Source organism: Archocentrus centrarchus, chromosome 11, assembly GCF_007364275.1.
Source record: "Archocentrus centrarchus isolate MPI-CPG fArcCen1 chromosome 11, fArcCen1, whole genome shotgun sequence".
NCBI classification, from domain to species: Eukaryota; Metazoa; Chordata; class Actinopteri; order Cichliformes; family Cichlidae; genus Archocentrus; species Archocentrus centrarchus.
Window position 1 is genome coordinate 8,640,691 of NC_044356.1, and position 19,066 is coordinate 8,659,756.

At 43.0% G+C, this 19,066-nt stretch overlaps 1 protein-coding gene across 12 annotated transcripts in view; it reads left to right on the forward strand.

Annotated features, from left to right (window-relative positions):
* pleca (plectin a) overlaps positions 1 to 18,052 on the forward strand; it is an 86,868-nt gene extending 68,816 nt beyond the window's left edge. For 9 of the 12 annotated variants that reach the window (XM_030741671.1, XM_030741674.1, XM_030741675.1 and 6 more), the window contains 15 exons: positions 54 to 206; positions 378 to 532; positions 629 to 755; positions 1,043 to 1,226; positions 1,392 to 1,412; positions 1,966 to 2,123; positions 2,221 to 2,399; positions 2,479 to 2,617; positions 2,708 to 3,064; positions 3,275 to 3,358; positions 3,453 to 3,557; positions 4,174 to 4,272; positions 6,279 to 9,626; positions 10,161 to 17,152; positions 17,248 to 18,052. In XM_030741671.1, the coding sequence (XP_030597531.1) occupies positions 54 to 206; positions 378 to 532; positions 629 to 755; positions 1,043 to 1,226; positions 1,392 to 1,412; positions 1,966 to 2,123; positions 2,221 to 2,399; positions 2,479 to 2,617; positions 2,708 to 3,064; positions 3,275 to 3,358; positions 3,453 to 3,557; positions 4,174 to 4,272; positions 6,279 to 9,626; positions 10,161 to 16,367 (11,316 nt within the window). In that variant the 3' untranslated portion in view covers positions 16,368 to 17,152; positions 17,248 to 18,052. The remainder of the gene's footprint in view (positions 1 to 53; positions 207 to 377; positions 533 to 628; positions 756 to 1,042; positions 1,227 to 1,391; positions 1,413 to 1,965; positions 2,124 to 2,220; positions 2,400 to 2,478; positions 2,618 to 2,707; positions 3,065 to 3,274; positions 3,359 to 3,452; positions 3,558 to 4,173; positions 4,273 to 6,278; positions 9,627 to 10,160; positions 17,153 to 17,247) is intronic. The other 3 variants (XM_030741667.1, XM_030741668.1, XM_030741673.1) reach the window with 1 other exon arrangement.
* The last annotated feature ends 1,014 nt before the right edge of the window (positions 18,053 to 19,066 follow it).

The window sequence follows — 19,066 nt, forward strand, 5'->3', positions numbered from 1 at the left end:
GTCTATGAATTATTGGAATCTGAAATTATGAGGAATTTATATGCTCTTCCCAGGATGAGAAGGAGCAGCTGAATGAGTTTAAAACTCACCTGGAAGGCCTGAAGCGGAGAGCCAAGACCATCATCCAGCTGAAACCACGAAACCCTGCTACTCCGATAAAGGGAAAGCTGCCCATCCAGGCTGTTTGTGACTTCAAGCAGATGGAGGTGAGCAAGAGGCATCCTACGATGTTTATGACGACTGTTAAATTCTTAATTGCGTGTAAGATTTGTGTCCAGCTCTGGTTGGCTTCTAATAACCTGATAGGACTTACAGAATATGCGTAAATGGCCTCTGTTTACCGTCAGTCACAAGCATCTGTTTTCATCTTCTTGCAGATCACCGTCCACAGAGGAGACGAATGTACTCTGCTGAACAACTCGCAACCCTACAAGTGGAGAGTGCTGAATGATAAAGGCAGCGAGGCAGCCGTACCATCCATCTGCTTCCTGATTCCGCCTGCCAACAGGGATGCTGTGAACAGCGTCGCTGGGTAAGTCAGAAGTGACCCGGCTGATATTGTAATGCGTGCACACAGCTACACACTGGAGACTGACCTCCAACCTCACCTCCATCTCGCCTTCCTCAGGCTGGACGGAAACCTCCAGAGGCTGCAGAACATGTGGCAGGTGCTGTTTGTGGACATGAAGAGCCTGCTGTCCTGGCAGTACCTGATGAGAGACATCCACATCATCAACAGCTGGAACATCAGCATGGTAACAACACAAAGCCCGTCGATCACTATGGAAAACAAAAAAAAAAAGCTCATTAAAATAGATTTCCCCAAAGATTATTTATGGGTGAAGATTATGCATTTGCAGATTAGTTGTTAAATGGAACAGCTAACAACAGTATTTATGTCATTTTATTTCTATTTAAGGTTGATAATTTACACACTTACAGTACTTGTTAAAACGCCGTTTTCTTAAATATTTGTGTTGAACTGTTGTTTTCATGAATCTTGATATCCACCTTCTGTTCTCCTTCATTGTTGACGTTCTAGTTTAAGACCCTGAGGGTGGAGGAGTACCGACTAGCACTGAGGAACCTCGAGCAGCACTATCAGGACTTCCTGAGAGACAGCCAGGACTCTCAGACGTTCGGGGCTGAGGACCGCATGCAGGTGGAGTCCAACTACAACCGAGCCAACCAGCACTACAACACAATGGTCAGCTCTGCAGAGCAAGGTGTGCACCGTCTGTCTCTCGAGTGTCTCTGTGGTTTCTTTCGTCACCTTTAGCACGGCTCGAAACATTCTCATAACTTCTGTTTGCATTTATTTGTTTCATTCCTCATTCACATGAGTTGAATTTTCAGTTGAGTGTAAGTTGACTGTTGCGTTAACATTTCAGACTATGTGCCGCCCCGGGCAGGTAAGGTGTTTCTGTTAAAGTGGCCAAAGTGCAGCAGGAGCTTTGACTGGCTGAACAGTGTGTGTGCACTGAGAGCTGTTGTACTGTTTGTGTGTCGTTTCATGCTTCAACTCAATCAGCCTAATCACCCTCTCAGATTCTGGGTATCCCTCCTAACATCACTTATCAGTGGACTCCTGTCTCTTTGCATGGGTTTAATGGCAGCTGATCCTCAGTATTAATCAGTGAATGGCCAAAGCATTGATAAAATGAGCACTTGTGAAAAATTGTCAACATAGAACCAATTAAGCATGAAGAAGTACATTCAGTGTGCAGACGCATTCACTAATTATGGATAATTCTGATCTAATTCATTCAGGCTGACTCTGTGAGCTGTTGAATAACTTTTAGGACCCTAAAACTAATTCTGCACCTCTTACAGTTAAAATTTTGATGCAATTGTTTGATATTTAAATCTAATCTTACATGCGGTGCCTTGAACTAAAAAGGGCTCATATATGCAGGATTAGTTTTCTTTGATACATAAAATCCAGTATGTTTTTGCTCCAACCAGGAGAGCAAGACGAGACCGTGTGCAAAACCTACCTGACGAAGATCAAGGACCTTCGGCTGAGGCTGGAGGGCTGCGAGAATCGTACGGTGACGCGTCTTCGGCAGCCTGTGGACAAAGAGCCGCTGAAAGCCTGCGCCCTGAAGACTGCAGAGCAAATGGTGAGGAATAAAAAGCACAAAGAAGAATGCAGAAATAAATACGAGTAAACGTGAAAGGGTTCTTCTAACAAGTCATCTGCCTGTTTGTTTGTAACAGAAAGTCCAGTCTGAGCTGGAGGGCTTGAAGAAAGACTTGAGCTCCATTGCTGAGAAGACGGAGGAGGTTCTGGCATCTCCTCAGCAGTCCAGCTCCGCCCCGGTGCTGCGCTCCGAACTGGACATGACTCTTAAAAAGATGGAGCATGTTTACGGCCTCTCCTCCGTCTACCTGGACAAGTGAGGCTCGATGATTCGCCAAGGATGAATTTTAAGCCACAGTTCTGTTTTTTCTAAAAGGTGAACATCTTGTTTTCAGGCTGAAGACCATCGACATTGTGATCAGAAACACTAAAGATGCAGAAGACACACTGAAGAATTACGAGACTCGTCTGCGTGACGTCAGCAAAGTGCCAGCTGATGAGAAGGAAGTGGAGGATCAACGCAGTCAGCTGAAGGTATCGAGATGTTTCTACAGGCTCCAGGTTTGTTTGTGTGTCAGACGGCTGCATCGTTTTAGTGCTAACGTTGCTGTTTCCTCCGCTCAGTCGATGCGTGCTGAAGCAGAGACCGACCAGGTGGTATTCGACCGCCTACAGGACGAGCTCAGGAGGGCGACGGCCATCAATGACAAAATGACGAGGATTCACAGCGAGCGCGATGCCGAGCTGGAGCATTACCGGCAGCTGGTTAGCAGCCTCCTGGAGCGCTGGCAAGCTGTGTTTGCACAGATGGACCTGAGGCAGCGGGAGCTAGGCCTCCTCGGGCGCAACATGAACTCTTACCGTGAAAGCTACGAGTGGCTCATCCGCTGGCTCGAGGACGCGAGGCAGAGGCAGGAGAAAATCCAGGCTGTACCAATCGGTGACAGCAAGGCTCTCAAGGAGCAGCTGGCACAGGAGAAGGTACTGCAGAGGGAACCAATGAGCTGTGTGGGGTAGAAGAGTCATCGTGCCCTCTGCTGTTCACTGTGATGGCACCAAAAAATACATTATACTCTACTAATATTATCGATTCCCCCTGCTTTTAGCAGAAAAAGTCTGAACTGTGCTATAACAATGTAACAAAATTGTTCTTAATATTGATATATTCTCTGTTTTAAATCATATCTGCAGAAACTCCTGGGAGAAATTGAGAAAAACAAGGAGGAGATTGAAAACTGCCAGAAAAATGCAAAGGCTTATATCGACTCTGTCAAGGTATATACTGAAAATTTTCATCTTTTTAATAAAGTAAAGTTCATTGCTTAACTTAACATGAGGTTTTTTTTTTTTTGGTTCTTCTTTTTTTTAGGACTACGAGTTCCAGATCTTGACATACAAAGCCCTCCAGGACCCCATCGCATCTCCTCTAAAAAAGCCCAAAATGGAGTGTGCATCAGATAACATCATTCAGGAGGTAGGGCTCACAAACACAGGCCAGGTGACTGCACAGCATGTTTATTTCATCATATTGGGACACTTGAATTTTCAGCAGTCAGCCACAGCGGGACCAAACTCGGGCTGTGAAGGAAGCAGGGAAGGCTTTCATGATGGGGCAAACTGGTTAATCTGTCGCTGTCTTTTGCTGCCAGCAGGGAGAAATCTGTGCAGATCTCAGCAGAACCTGATGGAGACGAACACAAAATAATCCAAAGGCAGTGACAATAAAGAGCTGAACGCTGCATTTAAATCAGATATCGTCGTTCTTTGCACATGAAACGAACTCATTGACTATACCATCACTGCCAACTGCGTTCATTTGGCATTTGGGAATATAGTTTGCTTAATTTTCCACATTAAAATGTAAGAAGGAAGCAACAAATATGAACATATATGAATTCCATACCTTTAAATATAAGCTGCGGTGATTAGCCAGCAGGTATATGGCTTAGTGTCTACCTGCTGGAGGGGCAGGGGGGAGGGTTAGAGTCCAAAATATAATAAAAGAAGAAACATCATTGATGCCGTTTAGTTAAGAGTTCTTTTTTTAATTGAATGTGAGAAAATTAAACCTGCTACTTCATTTCTTTCAGTATGTTACGCTGAGAACCCGCTACAGTGAGCTGATGACTCTCACCAGCCAGTACATCAAATTCATCATAGACACACAGCGCCGCCTGGAGGAGGAGGAGGTAAGTGTGCACACTCAGTGGACACAGCAGTGCAATTAAAATCCTCACTAATGTAACGTGACATCAAATACAGTCGAATTTCTCAGTCTGTTACTCAGAGTCCCGTTTTAGGACCTATGTTTCATCCTAGCGTTCCCACACATCACATCCCCACTACACTACATGTCTCTCATTCCCTCACACTCTGTGTATTTAGTCAAATCATGTCACACAGTCTGTAAACATGACTCTGATTTGGCTTCAAGCTTTGGCCCTAAATTCAGTCACATTTTCAAACTGCTTCTCCAACAATTTTAATTTGATGTTCACGTCTTTATTTCCTCCTGAAATCACCCACACTCACAGTTTGAAGGCTTCACTTTGGCTTCCTGCCTTCTCGGATGCTTTATTTTAAAATTTATCTTTGCTGCCCCCCCCCCCTCCTTTTTCTTCCTTTCTAACTTTCTGTTGTGTTTGATCCTTTTGACCTGCTCGCAGTGCTTTTTCATGATGAATATTAGTCACGTGCTTAAGAGATGAATTAACCCCAAAGCACCAGGTATTTAAAAACAATCCTCTCGGTCCATTTCATTCGCCTTCACATCAGATCCCCGTCCCTGCAGTGAAGGGAAGGTTCACGAGTCTTTGGAAATCTCTCATTATTGAGACTGTTCTCAGTTTAATAACTTTCATTTCCCCGGCTGAGCGGTTGGCATCGACTGACTGTAAGATGTTTCCTTTGGAAGTGTAGATATCAGCACTTAATGAGATTTGCAAGTTATTATAATAACTTCTATTGTCTTAATAAACCAAAGTATAATGCAGTGGCATAGAGGCTTTTCCACTCTTTTGAATAACTTACTGTTTATTCTGCTGAGTGTGATGAAACATCAACAGCAGGTTGAGTGGGAGTGGGAGTGATGGGAGTGATGCTTTCACATGTCTTGATTTGTTTTTCCAAAACCCAAAGATTTGTTTTAAAGTGAGACAAAAACAGGCAGCAGATCTGGTCAGCGTTTATTTATTTTTTTCATCACTTGTTGTGCTTCATAAATCTGCCAAATCAAACACGCAGAGCCGCCTGCTGTGGCAGCCCCTTCAAAATAAGGGAGCTGCCAAAAGTATCTGATCATCAAAATAGGAAACTTCTAATGATTTTCTCCTGGAAATAAAATCAGGAAACTGTTGCTTTCTTAAAATAAATCAGCTGCTCCCAAAACCAGAGCTCAGTTGAAGGGTCAATATGACAGGTTTCTAAAATGATGAACCTTCCTTGTAGGGTATCAGTCGCCACAGCAACACCACCTTCTAACTAAACAGTAGAAATCATCTGTGTCATTGTACATGACATCATGCTGTGTTTGCTGCATCACTATGCTCTTCTTCTTGCTGATGTTTTATTTTATTTATATATATATATAAAAGTCTGTGGCAGCTTCATCTGCACTCACTACATTTTGCATGCTGTCAATTATTTCTTCTTCTTTGCCTTTTTTAAAATTATTTTATACTTTTCACTAAAATCTGTTTATGTTAAGAAATTAAATTATTCATAGAAATAACCGTACCCATACTTATCAAATTGTGACTGAATTATACAACAATTTAAATCCCAGCAATAACATCTCAAAGTTTATCACTAAAATATTTCTGCTGCAGCAAAACCTTCACACCTTGAAGATAGTGACACTGCGATGAGTTCACTTGTAAACGGAATTTGCAGTTGTTTATAGCAACTCCATAATATAGAGAACTGTAAAATATTACCAGATATTTTACACCGATTGTGCATGAAAGCAACGTGTAGTGTCGTCCTGTGTTGTGAAGTAAAGTGTCATACATTGTGTGCCATACGTTAAATGGACATGAGAAGCATTTCTCAATACAGTATTTTCCCTCCAGTTAAAAGTGTTCTGTATCATGAGCCGTAACTCTAACATATTTTCATGTACCTGTAGTTATATTTTATAATCTAACACCTCTAACATTCAATTCCCTTCACTCCTCCTTTGCTTTTACTGATGCAGAAAGCTTCTGAAAAGGTTAAAGAAGAGGAGAGGAAAAGGATGGCAGAGATGCAGGCGGAACTAGATAAGCAGAAACAGCTGGCTGAAGCTCATGCTAAGTCTGTGGCCAAAGCAGAGAAAGAGGCAGAGGAGCTCAAATTAAAGATGAAGGAAGAGGCCAATAAGAGGCAAGATGTTGCAGTGGATGCTGAAAAACAGAAGCAAAACATTCAGCAGGAGCTGCATCAGCTGAAGAGTCTGTCAGAGCAGGAGATCAAGTCCAAGAACCAGCAGCTGGAAGACGCGCTAACCAGTCGTACAAAGATCGAGGAAGAAATCCACATAATTAGAATTCAGCTGGAAACAACGATGAAACAGAAGAGCACAGCTGAGAATGAGTTACAGCAGCTCAGAGACAAAGCTGGTGAGGCTGAGAAGCTCAGGAAGGCTGCTCAAGAGGAGGCGGAAAGGCTTCGCAAGCAGGTGACTGAAGAGACTCAGAAAAAGAAAAATGCCGAAGATGAGCTCAAACGCAAATCTGAAGCAGAGAAAGAGGCGGCCAAACAAAAGCAGAAAGCGCTGGATGACCTGCAGAAGTTTAAACTACAAGCTGAAGAGGCAGAGAGGCGCATGAAACAAGCTGAGGAGGAAAAATTGAGACAGATTAAAGTTGTAGAAGAGGTGGCACAGAAGACTGCTGCCACACAGCTGCAAACCAAAGCCATGTCATTCAACGAACAGGCAACAAAACTGGAAGAATCTCTCAAGAAAGAGCAGGGAACTGTTCTTCAGCTGCAGGAGGAAGCTGACAAACTCAGGAAACAACAAGAGGAAGCTAACAAAGCCAGGGAGCAAGCAGAGAAAGAGCTGGAAACATGGAGACAGAAAGCCAACGAGGCCCTCCGCTTGAGGCTACAAGCTGAGGAGGAAGCTCAAAAGAAGAGTCAGGCTCAAGAGGAAGCAGAGAGGCAGAAGGTTGAAGCAGAGCGAGATGCCAAGAAAAGAGCAAAAGCTGAAGAGGCTGCACTTAAGCAGAAGGACAATGCAGAAACAGAGCTGGAAAAACAGAGGAAATTTGCTGAACAGATAGCTCAGCAAAAACTATCTGCAGAGCAAGAATGCATCCGCCTAAAGGCTGACTTTGAGCACGCTGAACAGCAGAGGGGCCTGTTGGACAGTGAGCTCCAGCGACTGAAGAACGAGGTGAACGCTGCAGAAAAACAGAGAAAACAGCTCGAAGACGAACTGGCTAAAGTTAGAAGAGAAATGGATGCTCTGCTGCAGATGAAGATTGAAGCCGAGAAGGTGACACTGTCAAACACGGAAAAGAGCAAACAGCTTCTTGAGTCTGAAGTGCAGAAAATGAAACAACTTGCTGAGGAAGCCGCTAGACTGAGATCAGTTGCTGAAGAGGCAAAGAAGCAGAGGCAGATTGCAGAGGACGAGGCTGCGCAGCAAAGAGCTGAGGCAGAAAAAATCCTCAAGGAAAAACTGGCTGCCATCAATGAGGCGACTCGACTGAAGACTGAAGCAGAGATCGCCCTCAAAGCTAAGGAAGCAGAGAATGACAGACTCAAGAGAAAAGCTGAGGAAGAAGCTTATCAAAGAAAGCTGCTGGAGGACCAAGCTGCTCAGCACAAGCAAGAGATTGAGGAGAAAATCACACACCTTAAGAGCTCATCTGACTCTGAGCTGGAGAGACAAAAAACTATTGTGGAAGAAACGTTGAGGCAAAAGAAGGTAGTCGAAGAGGAGATTCATATCATCAGGATCAACTTTGACAAGGCCTCAAAAGAGAAGTCAGATTTAGAGGGCGAGTTAAAGAAACTGAAGGCCATTGCAGATGAGACAGAGAAGAGCAAGCTTCAGGCTGAAAAAGAGGCAGAGAAACTGAAAAAGCTTGCTGCAGAGGAAGAGAAGAAGAGGAAAGAGGCCGAGGAGAAGGTGAAGAGGATAACTGCAGCAGAAGAGGAGGCAGCTCGTCAATGCAAAGCTGCTCAGGAGGAAGTTGAACGCCTCAAAAAGAAAGCCGATGAAGCAAATAAGCAGAAAGAGCAAGCTGCCAAAGAGGCAGAGAAGCAGGTCATTCTAGCCAAAGAGGCAGCACAAAAATGCAGTGCTGCTGAGCAGAAAGCTCAGGATGTTCTCAGTAAGAATAAAGAAGACAGTCTTGCTCAGGAGAAGCTGAAAGATGAATTCAAAAATGCTAAGAAACTTGCAGAAGCTGCTGAGAAGGCCAAAGAGAAAGCAGAGCAAGAAGCTGCCTTGTTCCGGCAAAAAGCCGAGGAGGCTGAAAAGCTGAAAAAAGCTGCTGAAGAAGAAGCTGCTAAGCAGGCCAAAGCTCAGAAAGATGCAGAAAAACTGAGGAAAGAGGCGGAGGAAGAGGCCTCTAAGAGAGCTGCTGCTGAGGAAGCAGCGCTAAAGCAGAAGCAGCAGGCTGATGCAGAGATGGCCAAGCATAAAAAAGAGGCAGAACAAGCACTTAAGCAGAAGTCGCAGGTAGAAAAGGAACTTAAACTGGTTAAACTCCAGCTGGATGAAACCGATAAGCAGAAGAAGGTGTTGGATGAGGAGCTTCAGCGAGTCAAAGGTGAAGTGAATGATGCTGTCAAGCAAAAAGCACAGGTGGAGGATGAACTGTCAAAAGTTAAGCTCCAGATGGAGGAGCTTCTGAAACTTAAGATCAAAATTGAGGAAGAAAACCGGAACCTGATGCAGAAGGACAAAGACAGTACACAGAAACTACTTGCAGAGGAAGCAGAGAAAATGAAGAGCCTCGCAGAGGAAGCTGCTAGGCTCAGTGTGGAGGCTGAAGAAACTGCCAGACAAAGGCAGATTGCTGAGTCTGACTTGGCTGAGCAGAGGGCCCTTGCAGAGAAAATGCTGAAAGAGAAAATGCAGGCCATCCAAGAGGCTACAAAACTGAAAGCTGAAGCAGAGGAACTCCAGAAACAGAAAGACCAGGCACAGGAAAAGGCTAAAAAACTTTTGGAGGACAAAAAACAGATCCAGCAGCGCCTTGATAAAGAGACAGAGGACTTCCAAAAATCACTGGAAGCCGAGAGAAAGAGGCAGCTCGAAGTTGCGTCTGAGGCCGAGAAACTGAAACTGAAGGTAAAAGAGCTCAGCTATGCTCAAGCTAAAGCTGAAGAGGAGGCAAAGAAATTCAAGAAACAAGCTGATGAAGCAAAAACTCGTCTTAAAGAGACGGAAAAACAAACGACAGAAATCGTCGTGCAAAAGTTGGAGACACAGAGGCTACAGAGCACAAGAGAAGCTGATGACTTGAAAAAAGCCCTAAGTGACCTTGAAAAGGAGAAAGAGAAACTGAAAAAGGACGCAGAGGCACTTCAGAAGAAATCTAAAGAGGTATTGTAACATGATTTAACACTGTTAGTCAGTTTGACCCCTTACAATTAATATAGTCCTGTTAAACACGTAAACCACAGTGCAATGTTTGTGGAAGCATACTTAAATACATTACAGACAGAAATTGTTCAGTTTATGTAATATTTTATTGCAGAGCGTTAGACAAATGGAGCACTGTCACTCTATATGCTAAATATGAGGCTAAAGCAAAGAGACAGTTAGCTTAGCATAGCTGTTGTTTGACCAGGAGCAATGCATGGTCTTATTGTAAGTGTGAATCTTAATTAAATTAGAGTTACTGTTAGAAAAAAATAACATTTAAGATGCTGGGTTTTGTTTCCATTGGACAAAGAAAGACTTGAAGTCCCGAGTCTAAATGCTAAGCTAGCTAAGATAGATGCTGACTACTAACTGTAGCTTCATACAAGAAAGCGGTATTGATGTTCTAGATATATGGATATATTGAATTATTTCTTCAAATATCAATTTAATTATTAGTTTATCACCTTTTTTTTCTTCATTTTTTTCTAACAGATGGAAAATGCCCAACAAGAGCAAATTGAGCAGCAGAAAGCCATACTTAAGCAATCTTTCCTCACGGAGAAGGAGGTGCTGCTGAAAAGAGAAAAGGCCGTTGAAGATGAGAAAAAGAAGCTCGAGAAGCAGTTTGAGGATGAAGTAAACAAGGCCAGGGCTCTTAAAGATGAACAAGAACGTCAGCGTAAGCTAATGGACGAGGAGAGGAAGAAACTTCAGGCCATTATGGATGAAGCTGTAAAGAAGCAAAAGGAGGCTGAAGCAGAAATGAAAAACAAGCAGAAAGAATTGGAGGTGCTTGAAAAGAAAAGGGTCGAACAAGAAAAACTCTTAGAAGAGGAGAACAAAAAGCTCAGAGAGAGACTTCAGAATCTTGAGGTTGCTTCAAAGCAGGCTGCGTCCACAACGAAGGAGATCGAAGTTCAGACTGATGAGGTCCCAGAGGAGCAGCTCATTGCTATGACAATGGTGGGAACAACAAAGAAGGTTTTCAATGGTTCTGTTGAAGTGGAGGGAGTGAAGAAGGATGGAGAATCAGTGTTGGCGTTTGACGGAATAAGAGAGAAGGTTCCCGCCGAAAGGCTTCATGATATCGGTGTCCTGACCAAGAAGGAGTTTGATAAATTGAAAAAGGGCAAAGTCTCTGTACAAGAACTCGGAAAAACAGAGAAGATAAAAGCATATCTTAAGGGGGAGAGCTGTGTTGGAGGCGTCCTGACTCCATCCAAAGAGAAAATGAGTGTCTATCAAGCCATGATGGAGAACAAGATTACTCCCAACACTGCTACAATGCTCCTGGAAGCTCAAGCAGCATCAGGCTACATTGTCGATCCAGTGAAAAACAAGCTTCTCTCCGTAGATGAGGCTGTTAAGGAGGAGTTAATCGGCCCTGAACTCCATGACAAGATGCTGTCTGCAGAGCGAGCAGCCACTGGGTTTAAAGATCCCTTTACTGGAGCCAAAATCTCTCTTTTTGAGGCCATGCAGAAGGGACTTATTGAGAAGGAGCAGGCCACCAAATTCCTGGATGTACAGCTTGCAACTGGTGGCATTATTGACCCCATCAATAGCCACAGAGTTCCACTTCAAACAGCCTACAAGCAGGGTCAGTTTGATCCAGACCTGAACAAGAAACTCACCGATCCCAGCGATGACACCAAATTATTCATTGACCCCAGCACTCAGGAGCAACTCACTTACAAACAGTTATTGGCGAAATGCACCAAGGATGCAGAGACTGGCCTGCTGATATTGCCAGTGACAGAGAAAGCAGCTCAAACAGAGAGAACATACACAGATGAGGAGACTAAAGAGGTATTCAGTAAATCAAATGTTGATGTTCTTTTTGGAAGGTTCAAAGGAAAAACTGTCACCATTTGGGAAGTCATAAATTCAGAATATTTCACAGAAGAACAAAGAAGAGAGCTGATCCGTCAGTACAAGACTGGCAAGATCACAGTGGAAAAGATCATCAAAATTGTCATCACTGTTGTGGAAGACAAGGAGAAGAACAATGAAAATGTATTCAGTGGGTTGAGGGCTCCAGTCTCTGCCAATGAACTTCTAGAGTCCAAGGTTATAAATAAAGACTTGTTCAACAAGTTGAGTAATGGAAAGATAACAGTTAAAGAGATCTCTGAGATGGATCCTGTGAAGAAGGCGCTGCATGGAACGCCTAGCATTGCTGGACTGTTTTATGAACCAACCAAGGAGAAGATGCCTTTCTACCAAGCTATGAAAAAAGAATTACTTTCTCCAGAGACAGCCCTGAATCTTCTTGAAGCTCAAGCGGGAACAGGTTTTATAATCGATCCTGTAAAAAATGAAAGAGTCCCTGTTGATGAAGCTGTTAAGTCGGGTCTTGTTGGCCCAGAGCTACATGAGCAACTTCTGTCAGCAGAACGAGCTGTCAGTGGCTACAGAGATCCATACACAGGAAAACAGGTGTCTCTATTTGAAGCCATGAATAAAGGCCTTATCAAGAGAGAACATGGCATCCGTCTGCTAGAAGCACAGCTTTCAACAGGTGGAATTGTTGACCCCATTAAAAGCTATCGCATCCCACATGAGATTGCCTGCAAGCGTGGATATTTTGATGAGGAAATCAGCAAGACCTTGAACACAAACACTGATGAGACAAAGGTCTTCTATGATCCCACCTCACAAGGTGATGCAACATATGCCCAGCTCTTGAATAAATGTGTCATAGACAAAGAAACTGGACTCCCATTGCTCTCCCTCTCAAAGAAGGCTTCAAAGCCAAAGGAAGACAAACAGATTACAGAGGCTAAAACAAAGGAAGCCTTGAACCAAGCCACCATGGAGCTGGAGTATGGACCTTTCAAAGGGAGGAAAGTCACAATCTGGGAAATTATACACTCTGAATACATCACTGAGGAACAAAGGATACAACTGATTCGCCAGTACAGAATGGGACACGTGACAATTGAGAAGCTGATAAAGATTGTGATAACAATGGTTGATGAAAAGGAGGACAAAACAAAGGAAGAGGCCTGCTTTAATGGCTTAAGGGCACCAGTCACTGCCAGCTCATTACTCGATTCCAACATAATCGATAAGGCTACATTCGATCAACTCCTACAGGGTAAAAAGACGCCCAAAGAAGTCAGTGAAACTGATAAAGTCAAGAAGTACCTTCAGGGCACAGACCGCATTGATGGTATCACTATGGAAGATTCAGATGAAAAGTTAAGCATCTATCAAGCAATGAAAAAGGGTATTTTGCAACAGAGCACTGGGCTCACATTACTCGAGGCTCAAGCTGGAACTGGTTTCATAACTGATCCAGTCAAAAACCTGAGATACTCTGTGGATGATGCTGTGAAAGTTGGAGTTGTTGGTCCAGAACTTCATGAGAAACTTCTGTCAGCTGAAAAAGCAGTGATAGGATACAAAGATCCATATACAGGCAATAAAATCTCTCTATTGCAAGCCATGAAGAAAGAGCTTGTATTGAGGGAGCACGCCATTCCTCTTCTTGAAGCTCAGTTTGCCACCGGAGGGATGATTGATCCTGTCTGCAGCCATCGTGTTCCCAATGATGTGGCTATTCAGCGTGGCTACCTCAGCAAACAAATGACTAAATCTTTCAATGAACCTACAGGTGATGTTAAGGGCTTCACTAATCCCAACACCAATGAAAGAGTGACTTACAAGGAGCTGCTGAAGAAATGCAGACGAGATCCCAACACTGGTCTGTGCTACCTGCCTCTGTCAAAAGTCGAAGCTCCTGCTCCTGTTGAGAAATCTTACCAGTACTCAGAGGAGCAAGCCCAAACAGATCTAGCCAATACTCAAATTGAGATCCCACTCAAGAGCTTTGCAGGAAAGAGTATGACTATTTGGGAAGTCATGAACTCAAATTTGCTTCCAGCAGAGGAGAGGCGCCGTCTCATGGAGCAGTATCGCTTGGGGCAAATAACAAGGGAAAGAATGCTAATTGTCATTATTGAAATAATTGAACAAAGGGAGACGCTAAAGTCTGAGCAGGGTATGTCATGTGATGTCATCAGAAGAAGGGTTACAATTGATGAGCTGTACAATGCTCGAATTATTGACTTGCACACATACAACCTCCTGAAACAAGAAAAGATGAATATTCGGGAAGTAATGGAAATGCCATCAGTAAAGCAGTACCTGTTTGGTACTGGTTGCATTGCTGGAATTATGTCAGACAGTCCTCCAAAGATCAGCATTTACCAGGCTATGAAGAATGGAAAGATTAAGCCTGAAGTTGCTTTGAATCTCCTCGAGGCCCAAGCAGCAACAGGTTTCATGATTGATCCAGTTAAAGATGAACTTCTAACAGTTGATGAAGCTGTACGTAAGGGGCTCGTGGGCCCTGAACTTCATGACAAACTTCTCTCTGCTGAGAGAGCAGTCACAGGTTACAAGGATCCGTACAGTGGAAAAGTGATTTCACTCTTCCAGGCAATGAAAAAAGACCTCATACCCGAAGACTATGCCTTGAGGCTTTTGGAGGCCCAGAATGCCACTGGAGGATTGATGGATCCTGAATACTACTTCCATCTCCCCACAGATGTTGCTATGCAGCGTGGATACATCAACAAGGAGACACTTGAGAGAATAACGGAGCCTACTGCAGATGTGCGTGGTTACACTGATCCAACAACTGATGAGAAACAGTCCTATGCCCAGCTACTAAAAAGATGCAGAGTGGACAAAGAGAGCGGTTTGTGGCTGCTTTCGCTGGCAGACAGAAGGCTTCTCTTTAAGGGTCTCAGAAAACAAATCACTGTAGAGGAGCTGCTCCGGTCGCAGATTATCAACCAAAAAACATACAACGAGCTCACTGAGGGGGTCATCACAATGGAGGAGGTCAACAGGGACGTCAAGAAGTACCTTGAGGGGATCAGCTGTATTGCTGGCGTGTATGTGGAATCAAGCAAAGACCGTCTGTCAATTTACCAAGCAATGAAGAAAAACATGATCAGACCAGGGACTGCCTTTGAGCTCCTTGAGGCTCAGGCTGCCACAGGTTATGTAATTGATCCAATTAAAAACCTGAAACTAAATGTCAATGAAGCTGTTAAAATGGGTGTTGTTGGCCCAGAATTTAAAGACAAACTCCTCTCAGCTGAGCGAGCTGTCACAGGCTACAAAGACCCTTATTCTGGCAAGGTTATCTCTCTTTTCCAGGCCATGAAAAAGGGACTGATTCTGAAAGACCATGGCATCCGTCTGCTGGAGGCTCAGATCGCTACTGGTGGAATAATTGATCCACAGGAGAGCCTTCGTTTGCCAGTAGAAACCGCGTACGAACGTGGCCTCTTTGATGAAGAAATGAATGCTATTCTCACTGACCCTTCTGATGACACAAAGGGCTTCTTTGACCCCAACACTGAGGAAAACCTCACCTACCTGCAGCTGATGGAGCGATGTATGATAGACCCAGAGACTGGCCTTGCTCTTCTACTGCTCAAAGAAAAGAAACGTGAGAGGAAGACATCGTCCAAGTCTTCTGTTCGCAAACGAAGGGTCGTTATTGTCGACCCAGAGTCAGGCAAAGAGATGTCTGTGTATGAGGCTTATCAGAAAGGACTTATTGACCACCAGACTTATCTAGAACTTGCAGAGCAGGAGTGTGAATGGGAGGAAATTACCATCACGTCATCTGATGGAGTTGTGAAATCCATGATCATTGATAGGAGGTCTGGTCGGCAGTATGATATCGATGATGCAATCTCAAGGGGCTTGATTGATAAGTCGGCCCTGGATCAGTACCGATCAGGAATGCTGTCCATCACAGAATTTGCAGACATGCTGTCTGGAAATATGAGTGGAAGTAGATCACGGTCATCCTCCTTTGGCTCCTCTTCCTCCTACCCCATGAGCCCAATACCTTCCATAAAAACACCAGCAACCACATGGAACGACCCAACAGAGGAAACTGGCCCTATAGCTGGAATCTTAGACACAGACACACTGGAGAAAGTGTCTGTCACGGAGGCCATTCACAGAAATCTTGTGGACAATATAACAGGTCAACGGCTGCTGGAAGCTCAGGCCTGCACAGGAGGCATCATCGACCCAAACACCGGAGAGAAATTCACAGTTGCAGATGCAATGAATAAAGGGCTTGTGGATAAAATTATGGTGGACCGTATCAGTTTAGCCCAGAAGGCCTACAATGGATTTGAAGATCCCAGGACTAAAACCAAAATGTCAGCAGCCCAAGCCCTGAAGAAAGGCTGGCTGTACTATGAGGCCGGACAACGGTTCCTAGAGGTCCAGTATCTCACCGGTGGGTTGATTGAACCGGATGCTACAGGCAGAGTCTCCATAGATGAGGCCGTGAGGAAGGGCGCCTTAGATGCGCGCACTGCACAGAAGTTACGAGACGTTAGTGCATATTCAAAATACCTCACGTGCCCTAAAACCAAGCTGAAGATCTCCTACAAGGATGCAATGGAAAGGAGCATGACGGAAGAGGGGACTGGTCTGCGACTACTTGAAGCGTCCTCTCAGTCAAGCAAAGGCCTTTACAGTCCCTACAGCATCAGTGGGTCCGGCTCTGCTACTGGTTCACGATCTGGCTCTAGAACTGGTTCCAGGTCAGGCTCCAGAAGAGGCAGCTTTGATGCCACAGGATCAAGCTTCACAACAACAACAACCTTCTCCTCTTCTTCCTACAGTTCACCAAGCTATGGCCGCCGATACTGAACTGAAAGGAATGAATTTCTAAGGGAAGGATATGCTATAAAGCCACAATGCTCACCAGATGCCTAACTCTCAGTGGAATAAAGACTACCTTTATTCTGCTCTGCATGGGGCTGTTACATAACTTTCAATATTTAATTTTTAAGTTGAATAATTTTGTTTATTTTATATGTCACATTTACATTTAGTGTTTATGCTATCTCAGCAGACTTTCTGATTATGTACTGTAAGCAGTTAGCAACCGCTCTTTATTTCTAGTCTCTATCACAGATGTTTCAAACGTACACGATATTTTTAAGTTTAACATCATAAGCATTTACTGTTCCAAAAACACTCAAATGAAACACTGTGCTACACTGTAACCAAAAGTGTTCATGACCCGTAGCTTAAACCGTTAGAACCAAATTGGATGTACAAACTAAAATTCCTGTACATGTGTATATTTCTGAATATTGAGAAAACTTTAGTAAAGAAAGCAAGAAAGATAAAAGCAACTCTGCAGAGCAGAATATCTAGTCTCCTGAAGATGAATAACACTTTAAGGATGCCAAGCTTCAAGATCTTTTCTCTCCTGGGCAGCACTGCCGTAAACACTCTGCCAGTATCCGAAGTCTTCTCCATTCCCATTTGTCTGTCTTTAAACCTGGACTTCCAAGAGTAAACTCCCACAAATGAAACAATAATGTAGCTTTATATGGCCATTATCACCATCAGACACTTCTGGACTCTACATATTAAACTTCAAGACCAACACAATTAAATCCCAGCCTTTCCAGACACTTTAAAAGGTAAGTAGACACATTTATCATTTAATTACTTTAGATTTTACGCTCTGCTGGTGTGATCCAGTGAAGCCTAATGTTTGTGTTCTTCTGTTTCACAGCTCACCTTGCTCAGATGTCTTCCAGAGACCCATGGTGTAATTTTGACTTTGACCTTCACTGTAATTGAGGACTTTATGCAACAGCACTGAAACACATTTGTGCATATGATGTTTTATCAGTTTCTTTTAACAGTGGACCATTTTGAGACTTGCATCTAACCTTGAGCTCATTTAAAGGCCTAAACCATGCTTTGTAAGTGCCTGCAAAAATACTGTTTAACACTTTACTGGGATGATGAGTATGAGGAGATGGTGCAGTGGTCACACTGTAAACTGACTGAAGAAGCAGTGCTACCCATAATTTAATGAATAGTTTGTTATCAGGTAAGCCTTTTTACTGTCTGTTACAGTATGTCACAAATATTTCAAGTATTTTTTTTTTCCCTTCAGTGGCAAATGTAATGTCTGTACTGTACATTGATGATTATATAGAGCGCAGTTGCTATAAGCCATGAGTTGGCATTTCTTTGAGAAAGACCTTTAAGCTTCGCACCAGACCCAGTATTTGTATTTTACACTACATAAAGCTGTTTGATTTAAAATTTCCTTTGTAAACACATCGGATCTGTATCATTTTATTTTCGTACTCTAAACTTTGCATGAATTACTAACATTTAAAAGGTGCAAAAACGAAATCCATCTGTATCCATTAAAGCATTTTGTTTTCTTATGTTTCAAAAGGTTTGAAGGATGTATTTTACTGAGGGTCATCAAGCCTTGTTTAAAATGGTGTATTTATAATACAAATGGTGACATGGAATTTTAATGTAATACCCACCGTGTGTAAATAAACAGGAAAATTAAATGTTTTCGCTCAAGTGTGTTCATTGAAATGTTGGCACGTAAATCTAAAAAGAACAGGTCGGATATGAAATATGAATTAACAGATTGTGGGAAACAAATGAGTGTTTTTGCAGCTCGACTATCCTCATAATGGAGCATAATAATAATAATAATTACAGTGCAGAATATGCAGCACTTTTCCATCAGTTTTCAGTCAGCTATGAGGAATACATGCACTGATTGAAATTACTGACTCAGTGGTCTCACGAGTGCAAACACTCGTTTTGATGCACCTCCATTAATGTTTAGGTGCTCCCATTACACATTTTTCCTTTTGTTATTCTGTCATATGTAAAAATGCTACGACTGAAGGTTTATTTGTAGCCTGTATATGAAAGTTAAAGGTGGTCTGCCTGAGGTAAAAAAAAAAAAATGGTTGATTTAAGCAGAGCAGGGGTCTCAGACCTGAGGCTCTTCTGCCCAGCTCCAGTGGTTTTGTTTAAAAAAAAAATAGATACAGCTGTGGTCAAAATAATAGCAGTGCATTTAAAAACATGAGCAAAGCTCAGAATCCTTATAATAGTTTTTATTTTCAGGCATTGGGAACACTGCACATCATATTCTAAATCAAAACATGAAGAAAAATGTATGAATTTTTCAATTACTTTAGAGAAAATGAAGAAAAATGAATGTTGGACTGTTCAAAAAAAACAGCAGTGTCTGCATTTTTCTTTATAAACTCAAATATTTACTGTATGAACTGAAAAATCTTTAGGAATTGGCATTCCTGTGAATCACTAAACTAATATTTAGTTGTTTAACTGCTGTTTCTGAGAACTGCTTCCCATCTGTGTTGCATGGCACAACGTCTGGCACCTGTGGACAGGTATTCCAGCCCAGGACGATTTGACAACTTTCCACAATTCTCTGCATGTATTGGTTTTGTCTCAATAACAGCATTTTTGATGAAGGCTGGTCACTGCATAACTTTCACTTTGTTGGTCTGGACTCAACATGCTGCTCTCTTACTGCTGTG